The 23882-nt window shown below is 48.9% G+C and overlaps 1 protein-coding gene across 1 annotated transcript in view; it reads left to right on the plus strand.

Moving 5' to 3' along the window:
* Positions 1–20966, plus strand: part of FSTL1 (follistatin like 1) — a 57469-nt gene extending 36503 nt beyond the window's left edge. The window contains exons 3-11 of the mRNA XM_065642285.1: positions 5480–5584; positions 6835–6964; positions 8521–8553; positions 10109–10239; positions 13392–13510; positions 14280–14392; positions 15577–15687; positions 17377–17474; positions 17727–20966. Coding sequence (XP_065498357.1) covers positions 5480–5584; positions 6835–6964; positions 8521–8553; positions 10109–10239; positions 13392–13510; positions 14280–14392; positions 15577–15687; positions 17377–17474; positions 17727–17771 — 885 coding nt within the window. The 3' untranslated portion in view covers positions 17772–20966. The remainder of the gene's footprint in view (positions 1–5479; positions 5585–6834; positions 6965–8520; positions 8554–10108; positions 10240–13391; positions 13511–14279; positions 14393–15576; positions 15688–17376; positions 17475–17726) is intronic.
* Positions 20967–23882: the final 2916 nt, after the last annotated feature.

Raw genomic sequence — 23882 nt, forward strand, 5'->3', positions numbered from 1 at the left:
TCTCCAAGACGAGATTTCATATGGAGAGATGTGCAGAAAGCAAAAAGCAATCTGAGGGGTTGTTTTCAAGCACATTAACTCCCCACCTCGTAGCAGAGTGGTCTCCCTGCTCACTTCCCAGAGCACGCATAATGGCAGGAATCGCTGCTGCTCCCTTCAGGCAGTGGGGCACTGAGGACGTGCAGCTGCTTGCACAGCTCTTCTCTGCAGGTGAAAGCTCATTCTTCCTTACAGAAGTGTTCTGTCGCTGAACTGTTGATGGTTTCAGCTTTCACAGACTGGTTGGGAAAGTCCCCATTTCCACCAGGCGACACCAGGCAGATGCGTGGCTCAGCAGGGGCCAGCGGAGGGAGCAGCCAAGGGAGAGCTGCAATGAGCAGCTCCCTTGCAAAGCCGAAGAGCCACGGTGTATCTTTTCCTTTGTGTGTGCCATCACTCATGTCTTACTGCAGACACCGCACTGGTTTTGTGCAGTCCCGCCAGTGTGGAGCAGGCGTGGCAGCTCGCAGGACCTCGGGACCCCGTGCAGACCCACATGTGACACCCTGTGTTGGGGCATTGAGCCACGCTCGGTCCCGGACACCCGGGTGCAGGCAGGGGCTCGGAAATGCTCCCGACATCTGCACCTACGCTGGGCTGGGGGTTCGGCTCCTCAGTGCCAGTTGCTGCTGGAGATGAGAAACGGCCCTTCCCGCTGCCTAATTTTAGCTCTCCACCTTGAGGCCCCGCTTTGCTGGTTGCCATGGTGATCCCTCACTGCCGGCGCTGCCTGCGGGTGCCTTGGAAATGTCTCTTTTTCCTCCTTGCTCCCTGGGAAGCAACAGCTGAGGCAGAAGCAGTGCCTGTGGCTCACTGTGCTGTCAGTTCAGGTCTTCTGCTTGGCGCTGGCCCGTTTGCGTGCAAGAACCCTTTCACAGAATGTTAGCGATTAGAAGGGACCTCAAAAGATCACCTAGTCCAATCCCCCCGCCAGAGCAGGAACACTCAGATGAGGCTACACAGGAAGGTGTCCAGGCGGGTGTTGAATGTCTCCAGAGAAGGAGACTCCACAACCTCCCTGGGCAGCCTGTTCCAGGGCTCTGTCACCCTCACTGAGAAGAAGTTTCTTCTCATATTTGAGTGGAACCTCCTGTGTTCCAGTTTGTACCCATTGTCCCTTGTCCTATCATTGGCTGTCATAGAGAAGAGCCTGGCTCCATCCTCGTGACACTCACCCTTTACATATCTATAAACATTATTGAGGTCACTCCTCAGTCTCCTCTTCTCCAAGCTAAAGACCCAGCTCCCTCAGCCTTTCCTCATAAGGGAGATGCTGCACTCCCTTCATCATCTTTGTGGCTCGAAGCATAACCCTTTGTCCATGAGGTTACGCTTCTCAGCACCCCAAAAGCGGTGTGTGTTCCTGTCCCCATTCAGCAGACAGTCTGGGCTGTGCATATGTGATGCTGATGCTGCCCAGCTGCTCTGGGTTTCTGTCTCATGAGCTGTGGCAAACAGCTTTTTCTGTGGCCTTTGCCCAAGGAGATGTCCAGGGAGGTTGTGCCCCTGTGGAGGCAGTGGGGTGTGCCGCTGTGCTGTGGCAGATGCTCGAGGTCCAGGTGCTTCTGCCCTGGCTTCATGCCCTCTGCTCTGACACCTTCACACTGGCTCTCTGGGCAGCAGAGGAGTAATTAAAAGCATTTCCGAAATGGAGTGAGCTTGGGCATTGCACCTGAGGCAGAAGAGGGGAGCTGCCTTGTCACGGCTTGCGGTGTAAATGCCACCGTGCAGCAATTAATAACGATTCTCTGCCCTTTCCCTTCCGCCTGCCCGAGCGTGGTGTGCACAGGGATGAGTGACACTTCCCAAGCCCATGGTGACAGAAAAGGCAATGGCAGCTTGCAGGGAGGAAGCAGTGTAAAAAAAAATGTGATTGCAGCCCTCAAATCCTGAAATGAATTTAAGCATTGAAACAGCATTGAAACACTGTGGAGTCTTTTTCTGTGTGTGACCTTGCATTTAAACCTTTGCAGTCCATATTTCCAAGCTTTTACATGGTAGGTGCGAGGACGAGCTATTTAATATTGAAGTGGCAGCTGCCATCCCCGCTTACTCACATGACTCCAACAGATGGAGCTTTATAAAGAGCAAACATGACGAGGTCCAAGGTAAGAGCAGAATATCTGTCACAAGAAACTAGTCTGGCTGGTATCATCTGGGAGGTCACCAGAGAATTGGGAGTGAAGATTTTAGAGCCTCATTCGCAGACCCTCACTGTGCTTATCCATTCATCCACCGCTGCCTCTGTTACACTCCCAGTTACACACAGGAGACTCTGGTATTTGCTGGAAGGGTGGCTGGGGAGCCAGTGGAGAGAGCTTCCACCCCTTGGTGCTCTGTGTGGCCGTACCAAGTGGTAGCGGTGGCAACTGCTAACTTCATCTGTGTACAGGCTGGTGGAGGAAAGTGTTTTCTGGCTCTTGCAGGAGGTGAAGGCAGGATCTACAGCAGCAGCGGCTGCTGGTGCCTGGCAGAGGGGGGCACCTCCACCTGCAAAGCAGCTGCACTGGGTCAGGTTCCAGGTGCAGAGTGGGGTAGACATAGGGTAGGAGGGGTGATGTCTGGTGAAGGAAGGAGGTGAGGGTCTCGGGGATTTTGGGAGATGGGCATGTGAGTAGAAGGGGCTATAGTTTGTAGGTTGTAGATGGAGAAAGTGTGGTTTGTGGGGTGAGCATTGCAAGGATGAGGGGTGCAGGGGGCTGAAGGAACTGGGGTGGAAGCTGAGAGCTGCTTTCACTGAAGCCGGAGCAAGCACCCAGCCTGGTAGCTCTTGCCATGGCTGCTGCTGCTGGGAGGGAGGATAAGCAAGCTGGGTCTGAGAAACCCTGTGCCAGAGTGAGAGGGCAGGCAGGCAGAGCAGCTCGATTCCTTTCTTTCTCTGGAAAACCCCTGAGGTGGACACAGCAGTGCCGGAACATGGCAATCAGCTCCGACCCACTGCCAGCCTAGGACAGCGTAGAACAACAACAAAGAACCAACCACCAAACCATCTAGCTGTGGTTAATAACAAAAATCAGAACAACATGGCTCTCTAGCCTGGTAGGAGGCAGATTGTCCTCAGTGGCTGTTCTGAGAGTATGATCCTGCCAGCATCCCTGCCCCGGGTCCCAGTGGGAGAGCTGCAGAATGGCTCCTGGGCCTGGCGCTGCAGGGGAGGAAGCTGTGGCCAGGACAGCCTGGTTTCCAGCAGGCTGGCGAGAGAAGAGGATCAGCCCAGGAGGCCAAAGCCAGGTTTGGCATCGGTGGGCACGGTCAGGAGCTTGGTGCTGGTGGTCCTGCCTGGTCAGGAGAGGCAGAGCACTGCCATCTATTGCCAGGCACCTGGATCATAGACCTTGGTGGGCTGCAGTTCAAACCCATGTCTGGCTCGTTTTTCCTGGTCTTTGGCTCAGTGAAGGGGTGGGCAGGTTGTTTGAAACCCCTTAAATAGATGAGCACTTAGGTGCCTCCAGTGCGTAGTTGTGGGAGTGCCCTGGCCAGACTCCAACCTGTGAGAATTTGTTTTTTCTTGGCGCTTTTTGCAGAAGGAGTTATTCTTCCTTTCCTGCCCTATGTTGTGTGAGGTTGCTTTGTGCAGTGAAGCGCTCATGTTGGTCCATCCCACCCCAGAAGGGCCTAGATCATTTTCCCCAGCCCTCCACCAGAAGCCAGCTAAGGAGAGAGGTGAATGCAGCACAAGAGGCAGTGCGTTTCACAGCTCAGAAATTATAATGTGAAAGGAAGATGAAGCGGCAGAGGGAGAATAACAGACTGTCCGCATGGGGTGAGCAGACCTAGGACACGGTGTGTCTGAATACTACAGGCTGTTTCAAAAAGATTGGACCCAATTTGAAATCACTATGTCTCTGCAACTGGGTCTGTCTTTTTGAAATACCCTGTATATTTTTATTTTACAGGATAAGCAGCGAGATGGGAACATTTTCAGAGAGTAGGAAAGCATTTGTCACTATGAGAACCTGGAGGGAATCCCGCACTGCTTTGGAAAGACCTTCTTGGGCTCGATGACTGCGCAGTATGCCAGCAGACAAAAATATTGTGAAGACCAGGGCAAGGTCATTCAGAAAATGGTCTGGCTGTCACTGTGGGCTCCTTAGTAAAGTCAACAACCTACTGTAAAATTGTGGTTTAAAAGCAAAACAAAACAAACAAAAAAAAAGAAAATTAGTATAAAGAAGCAATAGAAGAAAAAAATGTGCTCAACATTTGTTATTAAACATATCAATAGTGCTTGGTCCTCACGCAAATTCTGCTCTCTTTTGATCACCTGCTTTCAAAAATATATGATGGAGGTACAAAGATATCACAGTGAACAGAGATTAAGACTAATGCTCAGATGAGAAGGTAAAAAAAGTTGTGTATTTTAGAGAAGAGTTACAGCAGATGTGATTGACCTATCACACTGGTTATTTTACATTCCTTAATCTTCTGTCTCTGATACAAAAGTTTTGAGGGAGCCAGTTGGCTAGCCTGAGCCAGATACTTAACATACAGGTAGAAAATTAGTCACAAAGGAAATTAATGGCAAAGCAGGGATTTAAACCAGGGTCTCCAAAGTCTGAACCCCTGGAACCATCTTCTCTTTTGAAAGTCTAAGGAAAAATAATCATTCAACTGAAAAAAGTGAATAGTGGTTTTATTGAAAACATGATTAAGCTGTGGAAATCTTCCCTGCTAGGTGTCACCAGTTTGAGAACACAGTACGACTCAAGAAAAAAGGATTTGACAGTTATGTGAACAACAAGAATACTTGTGATGACTTTGGCTAGGAGAAAACTGTAAAGCGTATAAATTGTGCTGCAGGGTATAAGTCAACTGCTGGCTGTCAGGGACAGGAAGAAATTTTCTCTGTGAGAAGGTTACTGTATAATTATCTATGACAGTGTTTCCTCCTTTGAAGTGTTTAATCTTGACCAGTGGAGGCAAGATAACGGGTTGTGTAGTTTTGTGAAGTTTTTTTGTGACAGGGGCATTATCTGGTGCCTGATGGACATTTCTTCCACCTGCTTGGTATCAAACCTTTCTCCAGGGTAGTGTTCACCTTCTTCTTAAATGTCTCAAGCAAAAACATTTCTGCTCCCTACCTTCCATGGAAAAAATTTTGAAGACAGCAGTCCTTGACATGAGCAAATTATTCTTGCTATTTGTGCTAGATTTTCTGTTGCTGATGCTCACTTCAGTTCTCTTGACTGATTTTCCAGGAGTGACCTCAAGGAAACCCTCTATTGCTGGAGCTGTAGCCCCAGCTCTTGTGTCTGCTCCTGGTTATTGTCTGAGCTGTCACATCTATTGCAGTCACCTCTTTCTTGTCTGTAATCTGTGCCTTACCACCCTGGTGCTCTTTGGTCCAGTCTAGAGTTAAATGTGATATTTTTTTAAAGCTGCATTGCTGCTGTTTCAGGTAAATTGATGTATTGTGTGTCTCTTGCTTTGTATGTTGCAGGAAGAGCCAAGGAGCAAATCCAAGATCTGTGCCAATGTTTTCTGCGGAGCTGGGCGGGAGTGCACAGTGACTGAGAAGGGAGAGCCAACCTGCCTCTGCATTGAGGTAGGGGGGGGCAGCACAGCGTCTGCAGCTGGGACAGGTGTCACTGCCACCACCCTCCAGCTGGGTTTCAGTTGCTGGAAGGATCCCGTGATGTGTTGAGGACACAACTGGTTTGGAGCAGCTGCAAATTCACAGTGGCTCTTCAAACAGCTGGGCCTTTCCCAGTGTGGTATGGGGGAAGAGCTCTGTAGGGTAGATACTGTCTGGAGCTTGCAACTTTGCTACTCGCACAGCTGCTTCTGGGGTCTTTACATGCACAGGAGGCTTGGCTGGAGGTCTTTTGTTGGGAAAGCCCAGTAAGGTATTGATATGCAGCTGGCTTTGAAGGGCACTATAAGGAGTGGTCTGCAGGCTCCAAGACAGCCTGCCGTCACTGGCATCGTTTGAGGAGGCTACAAGCACCCTACTAAAAATCTGCTTTTGTAAAATGGAAATAATCGTGGTAGAGTGCTGTGAGGATGAATAGCTTCATCCAGCAGGGAGCCAGAGATGATTAGAAGAGCCTTTCCCAGTTGTGGAGACAGAATGTTTGCTACTCCACTCTGCCCCGTGCTTTCAAACCATTCCTGCCCGGCTCCTGGGAATGGGTGTGAGGCTCTTTGTTCCCACTTCTACCAGAGCCTGCAGCTCTGATGTGGCCAGCCTGAGCACTGGAGAGTGAAATGCCCTGTGAGCAGGAAGAGAGTCTGTCACTCAGAGTAGGCTTGGCCAGACTGAAAGGGACACGAGAAAGAAGCCCACAGCCTGAAGAGTGGCACTGGTGAGCTCTCCCTCTGCTGTAGGTTGTGCTGTTTGCTCGTGGCTGATGGCTTATTCTACATTTGACTGCAGAAAGGTGGAGCAGGATCTACAAAGAGATGTACAGAGCTGAGCAAGCACAGGTGCGTGGAAGAGATTCATAGAAACACCTCTGGGCAGGCTCATCCGTGGCACGCCGAGCAGCAGTTGCAGGATTATACTCAGTATTTATGCTGGGCACTGATTTCTCTTCTGGGCTCTGCTTTCAGGAAGGCTCTTGTGGTGGTGGTGATGGAGGCTGGGATAAAGGGAAGCCTTTGAACCCACACCCACAGTCTCCTCTCTGCAGGTTTTTCTGAGGTGGTTATGGGTGGGTTCCGCCTGCTCCAAACACCTTTTGGGCTATTACAAGGGCTTCTGTTGAGCTGGACTGATGCTGGGACTCATCTGCTTCCCTCTAACTGTCCTGAGGAGGCAGGTAAAATGCTGTTTTCTCTGGATCTCTCACGCAGAAATGCAAACCTCACAAGAGGCCTGTGTGCGGTAGCAATAGCAAGACGTACCTGAACCACTGTGAGCTGCACCGTGATGCCTGCCTCACTGGCTCCAAGATCCAGGTGGATTACGATGGCCACTGTAAAGGTAACCCTGTGTTCAGGAGTGATGAGGGCCAGCAACTCTCTTAGGGATGGAGAGCTGGGAGCCAAGCGTGATAACAAAGCACAGCAGAGGTCTTGCCCACCAGGACTCTGTCCCACAGTTACTGAGTGGGCTGACAGGGCAAGCTCGGGAACAACAGCCGGGTTCAGCGAAGAGTCCAGATCACCAGGCAAGTGTGTGGTGGTGAAGTAGGCCTGAAGTCGAGCCATGAAATCAAGTCAGGGTCAGGTCCAGTGACGATAACCAGGATCAGGCACAGGCCTGTAATTGCCAGATAGGTCCGTAGTGATGCAGTCCATAGCAGTCTGAGATATAGGTGGTAAGACGGTCACCAGGTCAGGGCCTAGAGCAACAGGACCTATGGCAAGTACAGGAATGGTTGTGACAGAGCTGGAGACAGGCATACCTACAACATAACCCCCCAGGCAAGGACTAGGGGCCCCAGTGTCAGCTGTAAGGGACTCATGGGTAGAGAGTGTGGATGGAGGCCCTAGGTGGGGTTGGCAGGGCCATTAAGACCCTCATTAGTGCACTCAGGGTCCTGACACCTTGGCTGTGGTGGGATCTTGGAGCTATTGTCCCCCTGCATTGGTGGGAGAGGGCACTCAAGAGAGCATGGCAACTTCTTGCTCTTGCCTGCCTCTCTCTGAGCTCATGGATTCAGCCAGGCAGGTCGCTGAGTCTATCTGCTGAAGAAAGGTCAGACTCTCAGGATAAACCCCCAAAGCCCATAGTACCATACAAGTTCACAAGGGACCTCAAAAACTTCAGGAGGAAAGATTTTGTCTCAATGATCGGGCTGTTTAACTCACTCCCACACCTTGTGTTCCAGCCTTGCACATGCCTATCTCTCCTGAATGACAGATACCTTTGTGAAAAGAGCTGTTCCAAGGGTGGACAGGTGACAAGGGAAAAGTAGCACAGGCCCAAACTTCCTGGCCTCCTTTGCTGCACTCAAATGAAACCTCTGCCAGAACCACGTGTAGCCTGTTGCTAAGCAGTAACTCAGAGCCATGGCATCCCTGAGATTGGGAGGGAGCTCCTCTCCGGAGACCATCTAGTCTAACCCCTCTGCTCAAGCAGGGTCACCTAGAGCAGGTTGAACAGGACTGTGTCCAGTCCAGGGTTTCTAATATCTCCAAGAATGGAGACTCCACAACCTCTTTGGCCAGCCTGTCCTAGTGTTCACAGTAAAAAAGTGTTTCCTTCTCTTCAGACAGAATTTCCTGTGTTTAAATATGTGCTCGTTGCCTCTTGCCCTGTCAGTGGATGCTGCAGAGAAGAGTCTGGCTCAATCTTCTCCATTCCCTCCCATCAGATTCATAAACATTGATGATATTGCCCCTGAGCCTTCTCCAGGCTAAACAGTCTTCAGCCTCCTCTCGGGTGACACATGTTCTGGTCACTTAATCATACATGTGGCCCTCATGTTTCCTAAGGTTACCAGCTTCCTCTGCCAAGTGGCACTCAGGGCAGAAAGAGATTTGTATTGCTTCATGTTGTGTCAGAAATATCCTCTTCTGTCTTTCCACTAACAGAGAAGAAGTCTGAGAAACCAGCTGCAAGTCCAGGTAAGAAGCCATCTACTTGTGTGGCTGGGGCCTCTGTATGTATTTGGGAAGAGAGGCTGGGGAGGAACGTCTGCTGGGGGAGTTGAATGGTTCTGTGTAAAAGTGATGCCTCTGCACAGGCTGCTGCAGTCTGAGATGGTAAATCAGCCGAAATATGATTACCCAGCCCTCTACTGCTGTGTAACCTTTCAGAGCTCATACATCTCCTGGGCTCTTCACTGTGCTGGGATGTCTTGAGGACTGTACAAGGTGCAGAGAAACCCAGTTTACTCCTAGGGACACAAGCTGCGTTCATCACCCAGGCTGAGGGAAAAGGCACTCTTTTGCCTAGTACATTGGGGGGTCTAAGACACAAGAACTGTGGGGCTGTTGTCCCCAACTCCATGAGCACTCTTTTGAAAGGAGACTTTGCTTCAGGAGTGGTTAACTGATGAGAGTATTGTTTGGGGGAGTCAGGAGATGTAGCTGAACCACCTCTCCCATCAGCCAACAAGTCTGTGATTCCCTGTGCCTGGTTTCTCCCTTATGCATTGTCTCGTGTACTTAGACTGTGGATTTTGGGGCCATGGCCTGTGCTTCATCAGGGGACACTTTTCCCATCCATGGCCTCCAAGTGCTGGATCTGGATAATTGTCAACTTCAGCGTCCTAGGACAGATGAGAGCAAACTCTCATACAAACTTTAGGGAAAGGACCGTGTTCTGGGCATGGCCACCACCTCAGAGCAGTTTCAAGGAAGTTCAAAATTAAACATGCAGAAACTGTCCGTCCGGTTGTGATTGTAGTCACTGGATTCAGAAGGAGATCCTTAGTGTGTGTAAGTGACACAAATGCACACTGATTCCCCTTCTGGCTCCATTGGCCTCTGGGCAGGTGTGACAACTCACAGAAGGCAGAAGGTCTAGGCTTTCAGTTTTGCTTCTAAATGCATAATTCAGTATTAGCACACAAGATGATCTCCACCTAGAGAAACCTGTGACTCTGGAGAGCACTGCAAACAAGCCCAGCTTGACCCTCTCTCATTTCCAGTCACAGTGGGCAAATCAAGGCTTTGAAGAAATCTCCTGAGATATTAGGCCCTAAAATCCAAGTCCTGGGGAGAGCATGGTGGAAAGGCTTGCTCAGTTTAGTGTTCACCCTTGCAGAGGATACACGTTTTGGTACTTGAGGGCTCAACGCCTGTCCTGCATGGCATCGGGAAGCCTGGAGACACTGTCTGTCCTTCCTCCCTCAGTCTGGAGACTCTTCACACCAGGATGAGTCAGCCCCAGGTTGTTCTTTCACAAGCTTCAGGGACAGGAAGGCAGAAGGGGTTTGGGAGGAGTGTCGTTTTCAGGCCTTGCCACATGGTGTCACCCACAGCCCATCCACGGTTCAGCACATGGCACCTCTGCTTTGATCTGGCCCTGGTGCATCTCCAAGGAGGAGGGGGCCTACAAATGGCCATCAGGGCTGCCTGGCTGGGTTTTATTTCCAGTCATCTGTCTGTGGTCTCCCTGCTGACTTCATTTCTCTCATCCTTGCTTTTTCTTCTGCTACACCTTCTCCCGTGACAGTTGTCTGCTACCAGTCGGACAGAGATGAGCTTCGTCGACGCGTTATCCAGTGGCTGGAAGCTGAGATTATCCCAGATGGCTGGTTCTCCAAGGGCAGCAACTACAGCGAAGTCCTAGACAAGTATTTCAAGGCAAGTAGAGCACCACCTGCCTCAGAGGCCAGAGAACATTTCTGCAAAGCACCTGCCATGCCCCCACCCAAGAGGCTCCAGTGCGTGATGGGCTTGTCAAGCTGGGGGCTAGGGTGGTCTGGTATGTCCTACAGCGTGGTGTGTTATGGGCTGTCTGCAGCAGCTGCTGACAGAGCCACTGACGTAGCTACATGACAGCCCAGACCTGGAGCATCCCTGGGGAAAAGGAGGAGGGCAGGCCAAGTGTGCCTGTGGCAGTGGAGAGAAGAACTGATCTCAGGGGGAAAAGACAGCCAGAGGAGAAAAGGTGGGTGAAAGGGCTGGAAATGCAGGTAAAAGGAACAGGAAGCCAGCGAAGCAGGGACCAGGAAACCTCCTTTGTTCCAGACAGCTCCAAGGCCATGTTGAGATGGGGATAGGGGACACTTTCAGGCTTCAAGGGGAATATTTGCTTGCAAGGAGTATGGCTAGTATAGCTCGGTTGTGTCCGAGAGCTGTCAGTTCCCTAATACTCTGCAGAGAGTGAGGAGCCGCCTGTCAGTCTTGGGCCCTGCAATAATCCCGTTCTTCTTCCCGCCTCCCTGTCAGTCTGTCCCTCAGTGCACCCCCACCCCCTTTTGTAACCTGCAGATCACATGCTTCTCCCATGCTCCTGCCACATGCACTGCTGCATCCCTCCCCCTCACGCTGGGCTCCCGATAAAGACTTCAAAGCATTCAGGATGGAGTTGAAGGAGCAGGTGGGGAAAGGGCGAGAGTGTTTAAATCATAAGCTGTTGACAGCAAGAGATTAATGGTGCCTGACAGGAGCTAGCGCTGGAAGCAAATTTGCCATGGCAATGGCACCCCCTGGTGAGACAGAGGAGCCAGTCCCTGCACTCCAGAGACCACCTTTGCCTTTGTGGCCATTAATGCTGCTCTGTCTGTGGAAACCCGCCTGTGGCCCCACTGCCTTGGGTGCCCCTGCCAGCACCTAAAAGCTGCATGCAGTGTCCTGTGGAGCTGCTCAGTCCCTCCCCCTGCAAACATGCTGTCTCCAGCTGCCTTCACAGAGAGTCTCCCCAGGCTGTGGGCTTTGCTGAAATACATGAGCCAGCCACTGGCTTGCTCCAGTGCCGCGGCACAGCCCAGTCACCCAGCCAGCCCCACGCCTGTCGGGGAGCTGGTAAAATCCCATGGCTGCAGCTCAAAGGCAGACAGCCTCATGCTGTCTTTATTCTCCCCCTTTTTCTGGAACAGTGATCCCAGGCACAAGTGGGTGGAAGTTGCTATGACAAAGCCATACCTTTTCTCAGATCAAAGGCTGGTTAGCCTGGAGAAAAGGAGGCTAAAGGGAGACCTTACTGCTCTCTACAACTACCTGAAAAGAGGTTGCGGCAAGGAGAGTGTTGGTCTCTTCTCCCAGGTAACAAGCGATGGGACAAGGGGAAGTGGCCTCAAGTTGTGCCAGGAAAGGTTTACATTGGATAGTAGGAAAAACTTCTTCACGCTTGTCAGGCATTGGAACAGGCTGCCCAGGGAAGTGGTTGAGTCACCATCCGTGGAGGTGTTTAGAAGACAATTAGATTAGGTTCTTGGGGATATAGTTTAGTGGTGGATTTGGCAGTGCTAGGTTAATGGTTGATCTTAAAGGTCTTTTCCAACCAAAATGATCTGAGGGGGAATTTCCTTCTTTGTCAGGTGGTAATCCACCATATCAACAACCCTTAAAGCTTTGATGTACTTTTAAAGCAGTATTCAGAGCCTGGAGCAACCTGGGCCAAATCCAAGCAAAGCAAATTAAATGGGTTCAGACACACACAAATTTGTTTCGCCAATGAGGGTCTGCTGTCATTAGAGGAATTCTGCAGTGCCCAGCCTCAGGGCTCTGCACACCTGTCCTGCAAATGGCCTGACTCCCGCCCTGCAGGTAATAAACACTGGAGACAAATATGACTTGAAGCTTTTCCCATTTCTCCTTGATGGGGAGGTTTGTAGATGTGGCATTAAGCTGTTTACCTCCTAGAAGCCTGACTTGTGTGGATCACTGGGATGTGAGTTGTTTGTCAAGCAGGCCATGACCTTGAGGGATGCTAGTTCAAAAGAAGTGAGGCCTGTAGTGGGAAGATGCTCTGTTTTGGAGTGTCTCTGGGGGACCACGTAAATGCAGACCATAGCACTGAAAGACAGAAAAACTAGCTTAACTGAGTCTGGATCATGAAGGGAACTGCGGCCCCTTTCATAAGAAATAGCGGGATGAGAAGCTTCAAAGTCTAGTAGAAGCTGAGACATGTTAATGGAGCAGTTATACGCAGGCTACAATGCATGGAGTAATTTTCCTAGCCCTACAGGTTTCTCCTGAACCACAACAGAGATTAACAACAGGCAGTGTCTCCTCCAGCATTCCTAGAAGCATTGCACAAGGAGACAGTGACCTGCCCCAAGTCACACAACAAAAATGAGCCGGCAGCAGCCTGTGTGCAGAATTAATTTTCCCCTCACTGCAGTGCAGCTGTCTCTGAGGGGGCCCAGCAGTTCCTGCTGAGTGCCCAGTGCTGTGATATGACATCTCCAAACAGGAAGGCAAAATGCAATTACTTCTTTGGGAGTACAGCCAGGATTTGGGGGCTTAAGATCCTACTCTTCAGTGCCAGGAGTCCTGTGAGGACCTTAAGAAGTTAGTGGCAAGGCGCTGTGCTGTTCCATTAAGTTGTTCCTTCCTTGGGATCAGCAGAAAATTGCTTCCTGTGATTTTCCCTTTTTTCACTGTCACGGTCCAGGCACAGCTTTGGATTTGCACATATTGGAAAGCTGACACCTCCTTGAACGCAACTCGTCTCCTTTAAGGCAGGAGGTATATGAGAAGGCTAAGAGCTGGCTGGAACAAAGAGAAGAAATGGAGTTAGAGCCATAAATCAAGCCTCAGGAGGTAAATGAGAGGCAGTGTAGCTTATCGGTGAGAACAAGGCTAGGATCATGTCTCCCAGTTCCGATGCTAGTATGGCATATGTTGCTGCTTTTCTCTGAGCCTCTGTTCTTTGTGCAAAACAGAGACGATGCAACCAGTTTCACTAAAGCTTCAGAAATGCTAAGTGCATAGGGAAGAGGGAGAAGAAAGGGGTACCCTGAACTCGTAAAGCAGACCCTCTCACATCTTCCCATCTTTCCACACAGAGCTTTGACAATGGTGATTCTCGCTTGGACTCCACTGAATTCCTGAAGTTTGTGGAGCAGAATGAAACTGCTGTCAACATCACCACCTACATGGACCAGGAGACCAACAAGCTGCTCAGGTGGGCAGTGAACAGTAGGGCCAGATGTGGTAGAAAGGGGTGTGAAAAACCTGCTCATGGAAAATGTATTAGGGCTTGCACTAACAAAGCTAACAGTGTATGAAGTGGCTTCTCATTTAGTTGGATGAGAATACCACAAAAAGGAGCAGGCCCACTCCTACCCTTCACGTTAGGCCTTGCATTCCAACCTTCTTTTGCATTAAATCTAGTAGGTATGCAGCCAGAAGATGAGTTAGGTGACAGAAAATTTGTTGTCTTCATTTCCTAATAAATTAGCTTTCCAGTGGACTTTACTCACCTTTTGCCTGGTAACTACATCCAGTGCCAGGAAGATGGTGGGAAAACACAGCTCATGGGCAGCCTGCAGTTAGAGCTGGTGCAAGTGTTGCATGAAAATGTAGTTTGAGAGGTTTTAATTTTTCTCTGTGTGTGGCCCTGTCTGTGAGACAGTGAGGAGAACAGGCTGCTTGTGGTTATGCTGTGCTTGCCTCTCTGCTCACACAGCAGCCTGTAAATCTCAGCAGGGTCCTTTTCCTGCTCTTCTGAATATCTCCTCGCTTCCCAGCCCTTCATCAGAAAGGGAGTACTTTTGTGTCTGTTTTTCTTTTGTCTGTATGCTGTGAGGTTTCCTCAGGGAAGCCACTTCTGCCAGGCATCTCAGAGCCTTCATGGTTATTACTGGTTTTACTCCTCTGTACTCTGAGACCAGGAAAGGAGGGACATACCTGGTACAGCCCTGTGCAGAACATGCCTCTGTGTTTCCTTTCAGGGGACTCTGCATAGATGCCCTCATCGAGCTGTCAGATGAAAATGCTGACTGGAAACTCAGCTTCAATGAATTTCTCAAGTGCCTCAGCCCATCCTTCAACCCACCAGAGAAAAGTAGGAACTCCTCGCTTATATTGGGGAACCAGAGGGGTACTGGAAAGGGAGGAAAGAAAAGAGACCAGCTTCGGGCCAGACATCAGATGCTGTAACTCTGCTCCAAGAGATAATGTTCATATACTTGGACCTCCCATCTGACAGCACCCTTTGTCCCTGCACTGTCAAAAGTACTGCTTTTTCTGTCCCAGAGCTCCCAGAGCTCTTGTGATGAAAAAAGTTTGGATTTTAGAAGCAAGGGTGTAGGTCAAATGGATGTGGTGTGTTTGGAAGGTCAAGGCATGTATTTAACAGTACAGAGATAAATCATGAGGAGTTCACGTCTAAGTAACTTAGGAAAGTCAGACCAGACCAAAGTCCTGCCTTTCACACAGAGAGCCTCCCTGATGAACATCTCGAAGTTCACCATCCTTCCAAATCCTGCTTAGCGCTACAGTTCACGTGGCATTCTGCTGACCAGGCATGCCTAGCCATTCAGCTCATTGTCTCCTCAGGGGGTGCCGGTCCAAAGGTGCAAGATTTGTATCCCACCATGGTGGCACCGAGGAGCAGACAGAGGTTATGCTTCTTAGGGAATATTAAAGTTCAATTCTCTGTTGCTTGTTTCAATGGTAAGGCAGGGATGCTGCACCTCTCCCAGAAAACACCTTCAGCAGGTTTTTCACTTAACACTATACACGCCTTTGAATGCTTTGGGGTTCTTGATTTAAACATATAATAGAGCTGTGAGAAGAAATGTCAGCTGAAATGAGATATTGCTTTTTCCTCCATTTCTCAGGGCTACAGCAAATACACAAAGCATTTCCCCAACTTCTCCCCACCTAGAACAGGAATTGTTTCAGAGTAACCAAAACTTTCACTTTGGGGGTTCTCTTTTGTGTATAACAGATTAGGAAATTCAGACAAATCCATTATTGAGATTTAATTTGGAATTGAGAATTTGAAATGTGTTCTTTTGAGGAAGCAAAACAAAGTGTTTGACTTTCCCACATTATTTTTTTGGCTAATTTCACTCATCAAATTCATCATGAATATTTTAGTCGTTATGAAACTTTTGGTGGTTAGTGGAGGGAAGGCCTCTTCGAAAACCTTGTACCTCTTCTCTCTCAAGGCATCTGCAAAGTATGTTGTCTTTAGCCTGCTCGCTGTCTCACAACCACTGCCCTTGTTTTGTGCCTCTCTAGAGTGTGCCCTGGAAGATGAAACCTATGAGGATGGAGCAGAGACCCAGGTGGAGTGCAACCGCTGCGTCTGTGCCTGCGGGAACTGGGTGTGCACTGCAATGACATGCGAGGGTCCGTATGCTCTCCAGACTATTATTGTATTCAGTTTTGTACAAAAGAGATATTTGCTTCCTATCTTTCTGAGGGCACCAGCTATCCAGGTTTCTTCTCTCTCCAGCTTTTCCTCAGCTTCTCTATGGGTGGCTTCTGTACCACCCTCCCATGCTCCATGTTGGCCAAACCCAAGCTGGTTCTGTTCTGGAGGTCAGAAAGTGTGTAACTGGGCTGGGGGTAATGCTGCTGGGATTTGTAGTTTGGATTTGGTGTCATGAGAATTTGGCACCAAACCTTCCAAACCAGAGCTACTCTGCATCCAGCTGGCTTGGGGCATCACAGACCAAAGAGGTCACTGTCTGCAACCATATGTGTCGGTGTAAGTCATCTTTCCTGTATGTGCGTCAGTATCCTCACTGTATCTGTATTTACAGTATCTGTAAAACAGGACCTAGGGTATTGATTTGTTCCAGAGGGGAGATAAGAGACTTCGTCTAGTAATGTCAAAAAGCACTTTAGCTTCTTGCCATAGAAACTGTAGAGGAAGAAGAAAATAATGGTGATGGAGATGAAAGGAGGTGGTGTTCATTGTAAGGCAGGGTTGTTGGTCTATCTGTTCTTCCTCTGGAAGGCCCTCTGTAAACTCTCAGAGTCATGTTACAATTGTGAGAAGTCATGGTGGGCTTGTGAAAAACAGCTTTCCATTTTGCCGTCTCACAGATGGTCTGGGGCCAGTGGCAAGCAGCTTTCCCCTGCCTTGGGAAATGTAGGGGTCCTTTTCAAAGAGCCATGTCCACCCCCCCAGAACTGTGCTGCATTTTTGGCCTCCTTCCCTAGAAACCAGGCCTTTGCCTGAGTATTGCTTTCAGCGCTGTGCAGGAGCTGTCAGCAGTACGTTAGTTCAGATCTATAGCCAGTAGCTTGGGCATAGTAGGAGAAAGGGGAACAGCAACAAATACATACACAGTTTCTTTCATGTTTATCTGGCCTTCTGCAGCAGAGGCTTCAGGATTACCTCAGCTCAGACTTGACTGTGGCAGCAGGAGCTCACCTCAGAAAAGATAACTGTAATACTAGTAAAGCTGACAGAGGATCTGTGGGTAGGTGTCGGAGCTTAAGCAACCGAATGAGAGACTTTTTGCTGCCTCCCCAGAAACAACTTTCGAAGTTGCTATGCAACTCCTGGTCTTGCTGCCTACTTTGTTCCCTACATCCATGGCAAAAGCAAGGGAGAAACAATTCCTTGTCTTTCTGCCCATGTCAGAGCAGCAGAGAGGTGAGAGGCTATTGTTAGAGGGATAATGAAACCAAAGAATCGGATCAGATACATCAGCAAGTTGCATCTCCAATGGGTGAAGTTACCTCTTTGTTAGGCATCAGTTATTGTACTTGGGTAGCACTGAGCTTCCATTTATTCCCTCCAAGAGGCCAAGATGCTTCAACTAATTATAGATGCCTCTTTTAAACAATATGTAGCCTCTTCCTTGTGGTTTTGGTTTTTATCATCTGGGAGGGAGAGACGGGGACAGACTGGATACCCAGGTTCTGAAGTCCCAGGCAGCTACAAGGCCCATTCCGTTTCTAAGAAACCAACCAATACCTTTGTCCAGCAAAGCCTTCCTAAGCTTGAGGTGTTTTTTGTTCTGCATGGTTCAGCCTCTGAAACTTGCATCCCCTATTTGTGATAACGCTGAACTCTGTTTGCAGGGAAGAATGAGAAGGTGCGTGCTCAGAGACAGCGACCTGATCAAGACTTGACTGAGGAGGAGCTGGCTAGATATGTTCAGGAACTGCAGAAGCATCAGGTTAGCATAAGGCTGGGAAGATCTGCTTGCACCAAGTCTCTCCTTGCTAGAGGGGTTCCCTCTGCTTCTGTCACCTGGAGACTTCTGGTACACAGTAAAGGGGGATCCCTCTTGCCTGGGAGGACAAATACAGGTGTGCGGTTTTGAGGTATAAGCCAGTGTTGGCACTGCCTGTGGATGGACCAAAGGCTTTGGGGTACTGCCAGCTCCTGTGTCAGTGTAGAGCTTCACTTCTGTGCTCTCTTTCTCTAGGAGACGGCCGAGAAGACCAAGAGAATGAGCACCAAGGAGATGTAAGGGGCCTCCACACCGGAGAAGCCCAGGAGGATGGGCCCAACCTGCCGCCCTGCCCTCCAGTGCTGATTGCAGTATGCACAAGTGTCTGCTACAGTTGCCCAGTCACAGATATTTACATTGTATAGCGATGGATTATTTGTTTTGTAATACACAGAGAATGGGGCCAGGAAAAGGGAGCAGAGCCCACCCATTCAGGGAGCTTCATTGCTGGGGCCTTGCAAGGCTGGGAGGGACTTACAGCAGCCTCTGAGACCCTGTCCCAGAGCAGACAGCTGCTCCCTCCAAGAGATAACAGGGATTTCTTGTTCCCCTGGATCTGGGGAAAGGACGGAGGTCAGTGCTGGATAGAAAAGGGAGTCTTCAATCCATACAACTGTCAGCACCAGTCTTGGCTGCAGAAATACAGGCCCGGCAGTTTTGTGGCTGAGCACGTGTGCTGCAGGGCATCATTAGCCAAGGACCTTGCCCTTGCCCTTTGGTTCAAGCTCCTCAAAGCTGGTCAGCCTGGTGTGACACCTGGAAGTCATGGTACCGTGCTGCTGGCAGGAGTCCAGCACGTTCCTCCTTGCTTTCCACCAAACTGTCCCCAGCAGCTCCTCCAGTACATTGTGGGCTCCAACATAACATTGTTCCTTTTGACCTCATCTCACTCTTACTCTCCCTGCCCCCTCCTTAGAGGTGCTATCATATTTTTTTCTTATCACATTCACATGCTGACTCCCCCTTTTGTTTTGTTTTTGTTGTGGGTTTTTTTATTACGTTATTTCCTATGGTAGTAATTCAGCTTTTGTATGTTTTATAGCTCTAAATCTTTCAAGAAAACCCAGCCTGTTGTTTTTTGGTTTTTGACAGTGCTGTAATGCCCATGCACAGTTTGTATCATGCTGTGCTCAGCCACTGCAAACACTACAAGCAACTTGTGAGCCCTGCACTACAGGGTATTTCTCAACTGGGGACAGCAATGTCCCTCGTGGGAAGAAGAGACAGGGCTGGATGTAAATAGTTTCACCGGGCAGGGATTGACAATGCAGCTCTAGCTCTTGCTCCCTTAGCTAGCATTGCCCATGTGCTCAAAGTCCATTGCTCATGCCTCTCTAAATTGCCAAGAGGGATGCACCAAGTAGTCTAGAGACAGAGGGACCAGGCAATTCCATCAGTAGGGTATTCGAAAATGCTTAACTATGTTGAAGTCTGGGCCATTAGCCATCATCTTGGGCTTTCCATCTTTCTCTGGGGTGAGGCAGCAGCATTATTTGATTCTAGGTCTGGGTTTGGAGTCAGGGCTGGAAGCCTCATTACTGATGCATTTCACAGTGTCTCTGATCAGACTGTCTTTGACCACCCTCACATCCCTTCATGGATAGTTTTTGTCTGACCCATTTCTCAGAGCATTGGTCCTAGATACAAATGAAATGCTGTTTTGTTGACAATCAGCTCTGTAGCCTCGATCTCAGCTGATTTTCTCCTGCAGTTGTTGAACGTACTTCATACATTCACACACCTGAACATCCTGTTTCCACATTCCCTTCATGCCTCTGCTGTGCATCCCAAGCAGTTGCACATACCCTGAGCTGAGATGACTGCTTGTGACTTCCATCTTCCTGTTTGTGAGCAACTTCAGCAGTTGTTGCCAAGTGTCTTGTAGTCCCTGGGGCTTACTCAAATGAAACTCCAGTTTCATCTGCAAAAGCCAGTTCTGCTTGAGTGAAGATCAGCAGGACTTTTGTCCCAACCTTCCCCTTTTTGCGCAGTGCTTTCCTTGGAGAGGAAGAATGAGCTGGTACCTCGCAAGTGTAGGAAAAGAAGAAAGCTTGATCCCTCCTGTGGTCTCGCCCATGAGTCAGATTTGTTAAAGGCTGTCTGGTCTTTGAGCTGTTTTCCTGATGTGAACCCAGAGGACTCCCACTGACTTTGGCACAGTACCACATTTCCAGTGAGAATCATCGTCTATGCCACCATGCTCGGAGGTTTTGGCATAACAGAAAGAAGGAAGCTGGTTCTTTTCCCATGAGGGCCTGGATTTGAGAAGCTGTCACCTGTGAAGGTTGAGGGGAGTGAGTCCACAGGAGCTGAGAGTAGTGTGGACAAGGCTACATTGGGATGGAGTCATGTTCTGGTGGCACTGGAGGAAGAGGTTGTTGGAATAGGAACACCCATTAGACGTACCCTCGCTCCTCCCCAACAGTATGAGCAAAACAGCTTCATGTGCTGGAGCTTGAGTCATCACAGGAACATTGTTAATAAATGTCTTGCTTTATTCTGACCCTGATCTGAAAGATAGTTTGTGCCTTCCAGCTCACTTGTTTCCAGCTTGGATCATTGAAGTGCCTTAGAGAAAACACAACAGCTTGCCTTAACGGCTTTCCCTGGATGGAGATAACATCTTCTTGTCCTTTCAGGAAAACCTCCAACTGGGAGAAGCCAAGCATGTGCAGGAAGGGGGAGGCTGATCCATGGCTGAAGGGCTTCAGTAGGCTGCATTAAGTGATATGTTTTCTAGTCCCTGTCTCCTGTGGATGTGCGGTCTGCCAGGCTGGCTGCTGGGGACAGCGAGAGAGGTGGGTTCTGGCGGCTGAGGTTTATAGAGCTTATGCTGGGGGAGAGGGAAGGGCTGCTTTTGGGCAGGGCAAGCAGAGCGCCGAGAAGCCATACAACATCTAAGATAGCCTGGGGCAGCGGGGCAGGAATGCAGCGAACGAACGTGCCTCTGCTGCCCGTGGAGCCTTTTCCACCTTGTACCATCAAAGGGAAAATGCAGCTGTGGAGGGTGATGCCAATTCTAAGGGCTCCAGCACCCAAAGGAGACCGAAACATCTCACCTCCCCGCTCCAAGGGGAGGGACAGCCATTCGGTGAGCAATTGCAGGCTGTACCCCACAGCAGGCAGGCTGGTTGCTGACTTCTGCAGGGTGACTTGGCTGCCGGGGAAGGAAGTGCTGGATTCCAGCCATTGCCCTCTGGGACACTTGCTGTACTGACTGCAGGGAAGGGAAGGCATTTTTTTTTCTTGCAAAAAGCCAAAATGAAGCAACAAAGTCCCACTCCTCCCTCTATATTCCCTCCTCTATGTGTGTGAAATTTATCAGTATTCTGTAGGTTTCCTTAGCGCACTTATTTTACTTGATTTTGTAATTTTTTTGAAGCAGGGGGGTTTGGATATTACTGCCAAATAAATGAAACAAAATTTTAAACATAATACATTGTGGTTTATTTCTTACAAGCCACGTTCCTTGCTTTCCAAATAAAAAAATCAGCTGTCTTTTTTGCACATTTATACACAGATCTTAATGCACTTGAGAAATGTGAGACACAACTGTCTCTATTTTATTGCTGGGGAAACTGAGGTACAGCAGAGGGATGTGGGAAGGTAAAATCACGTGGGGAGCCAGCAGCAGAGATGCAGCCAGCAGCCACAACTCCTGCAACCGAGCCAACACACTGTGAGTGATGAGATCACTCCAGAATACTTTCAGTGTTACCCATTTGCTCCCCTGTATACAATCACAAGAAGAACGTGTTAGGGTCACGCTGCCGATAGAAAGGCAAACCACTGGAGAATGGGAAGAACGGAGAGGGATACAGGCAGTGGAGTATGGGGCAATCACTGTGTCCTGTGTGGCATTATGGGAGCCTCAGCCAAGTACCTCCTGGTTTGGGCAGTACCTTTCAGGAAACAGATGGATCAGGTGGAAAGAACCCAGAAGTGAGTAAAAATAGTAACTAAAGGCCTTGAAAATGTGATTTTGCAAGGGCAGCAAAGTTAGGCTGCCCTTAGGCACAGTTAAGAAGGACGTTTGTCTTTAGAGGGGACACTGCTACCAAGATGAACATACCAGTCTCACTGTGGCAGATGGGACACCACCTTCAGTTGCAGACCTAGATCAGGGAATACTTTTGAATGCCAAGGTTAGCACAAAAGTGGAAGACACTTCCTTAATATTTCACAGACTTCCTCCCTGTATAGATTTTAAGAACAGACTAGAGTAACAGCTATCAGGAACAGACCAAGTGTAGCTGATCTGACTTTAACGTGAGAGAAGAGGCTGGTGGCCCTCCTGAGGTCTCTTCTGTTTCTGATATGTCCTTATGAAGACAGGGCTGAATGGCTCTTGTCACCTTTTGGAGAAGAGGAGACTGAGGGGAGACCTCATTGCAGTTTATGGCTTCTTCACAAGGGGAATAGAAGGGCCAGGTGCTGATCTCTTCTGTTTAGTGACCAATGACAGAACCAGAGGGAATGGCAGGAAGATGTGCCAGGAGATGTTTAGGTTGGGCATTAGGGAAAGGTTCTTCCCCCAGAGGGTGGTGGAGCACTGGAACAGGCTCCCCAGGGAGGTGCCACGGCCCCAAGCCTGACAGTGTTCAAGCAGAGACTGGACAATACCCTCAGACACATGGTGTGAACTGTGGGATTGTCCTGTGCAGGGACAGGCGTTGGACTTGATGATCCTTGTGGGTCCCTTCCAGGTCAGGACATTCTATGATTCTATGATTCTATTTTTGCTGAACTGAACAATGAAATAACCTTTAATGGTGGTGTATAACGGGAGGATGTCTGACCATTCATCTCCCCCATACCTGTAATGGACTTGGCAGCTTCTACTCCTGTGAGCTCTTCTGTGCAAATGACAGTCCAACAGAAGAGAAGGCTGAGTTGCCTCATTTTCCTTGGTATGCTCCAGAGCTGTTAATAAAAAAACAAAAAACACAACACACTGCATCTTACATGTTACTTTTCACACCAAGTGGCCTCTTTAGCGTGTACCAGCTGCTGTGTAAGCAGCTTTAACTGTGGCATTCACTGCCCATTCACCAGTCAACTGTCAAGTGGTTCTGCTTTATTACTTTAATTTCTACTGCTAGAATTTCCCAGGATTTTAGGAAGGAATGAAAGAAAGTGTCAGTTACAAATTTAACTAGATGGCACTATAAATACTTTGCCTTGTGCTTCATGCTTACTTACAGAAGCAAAATTATTTTGGGGTGGGAGAAAGGATGAGCAGGAAGGTTATTACCTCTAGCAGAGACCTGGTAAAAACTCTGACCTGTGTGTTCGTGGAGTTAAGCACATCTGAGTATTAACGAGTTGCTGCACTGTGTAGCTACATGCACTTAATCACAATTCTCCAGCATTGTTAGGTGTCAAACTGAGAAATATGCTAATTAAGTGGTTGATAAGACTCTGAACTGTATTTGTAAGGTATTTATAGAATCATAGAATCATTTTGGTTGGAAAAGACCTTTAAGGTCATCGAGTCCAACCATCAACATAGCACTGCCAAGTCCACCTTTAAACCACATGCCTAAGAATCTCATCTACATGTCTTTTAAACACCTCCAGGGATGGTGACTCAACTGCTTTCCTGGGCAGCCTGTTCCAGTGCTTGACAACCCTTTCCATGAGTAAATGTCTCCTGATATCCAATCCAAACCTCCCCTGGCACAACTTGAGGCCATTTCCCCTTGTCCTATCACTTGTTACTTTGGAGAAGAGACCAACACCCTCTATGCTACAACCTCCTTTCAGGTAGTTGTAGACAGCAATAAGGTCTCCTTTTCTCCAGGCTAAAGAGCCCCAGTTCCCTCAGCTGCTCCTCATCAGACTTGTGCTTCAGGCCCCTCACCAGCTTCATTGCCCTTCTCTGCACTCTCTCCAGCACCTCAATGTCTTTCCTGTAGTGAGGGGCCCAAAACTGAACACAGGGTTCGAGGTACAGCCTCAGCAGCACCAAGTACAGGGGGACTATCATTGCCCTAGTCCTGATGGCCACACTATTTCTGATATAAGTTTTAATTTTGAGGACAGGAAGAAACTAATGTATCATAAGACTAGATTCCTAAAAAACTGAACCAGTTAACAGGACACAACTTTGGAAGAGCACAGGCTTAAAGCCCTACAGGAGAACACCAGATCCAGATGACCTTACTCTTGTGCTTACACAAAACCTCCTGCAAACTATCTGGTTACAGCTAGAACAGCATAACCTTTGTAGAGTGGGAAAAACTATACTGAAAAGAAATAACTGTACTTAAATAAATAATCATAGTGATGCAGTTTCTGCTCTTCTGCAGCTCTCTCTGGGTTCACATCTGTCAATCTACAGAGACTTAT

Source organism: Caloenas nicobarica, chromosome 1 (assembly GCF_036013445.1).
Source record: "Caloenas nicobarica isolate bCalNic1 chromosome 1, bCalNic1.hap1, whole genome shotgun sequence".
In the NCBI taxonomy this organism is placed as follows: domain Eukaryota; kingdom Metazoa; phylum Chordata; class Aves; order Columbiformes; family Columbidae; genus Caloenas; species Caloenas nicobarica.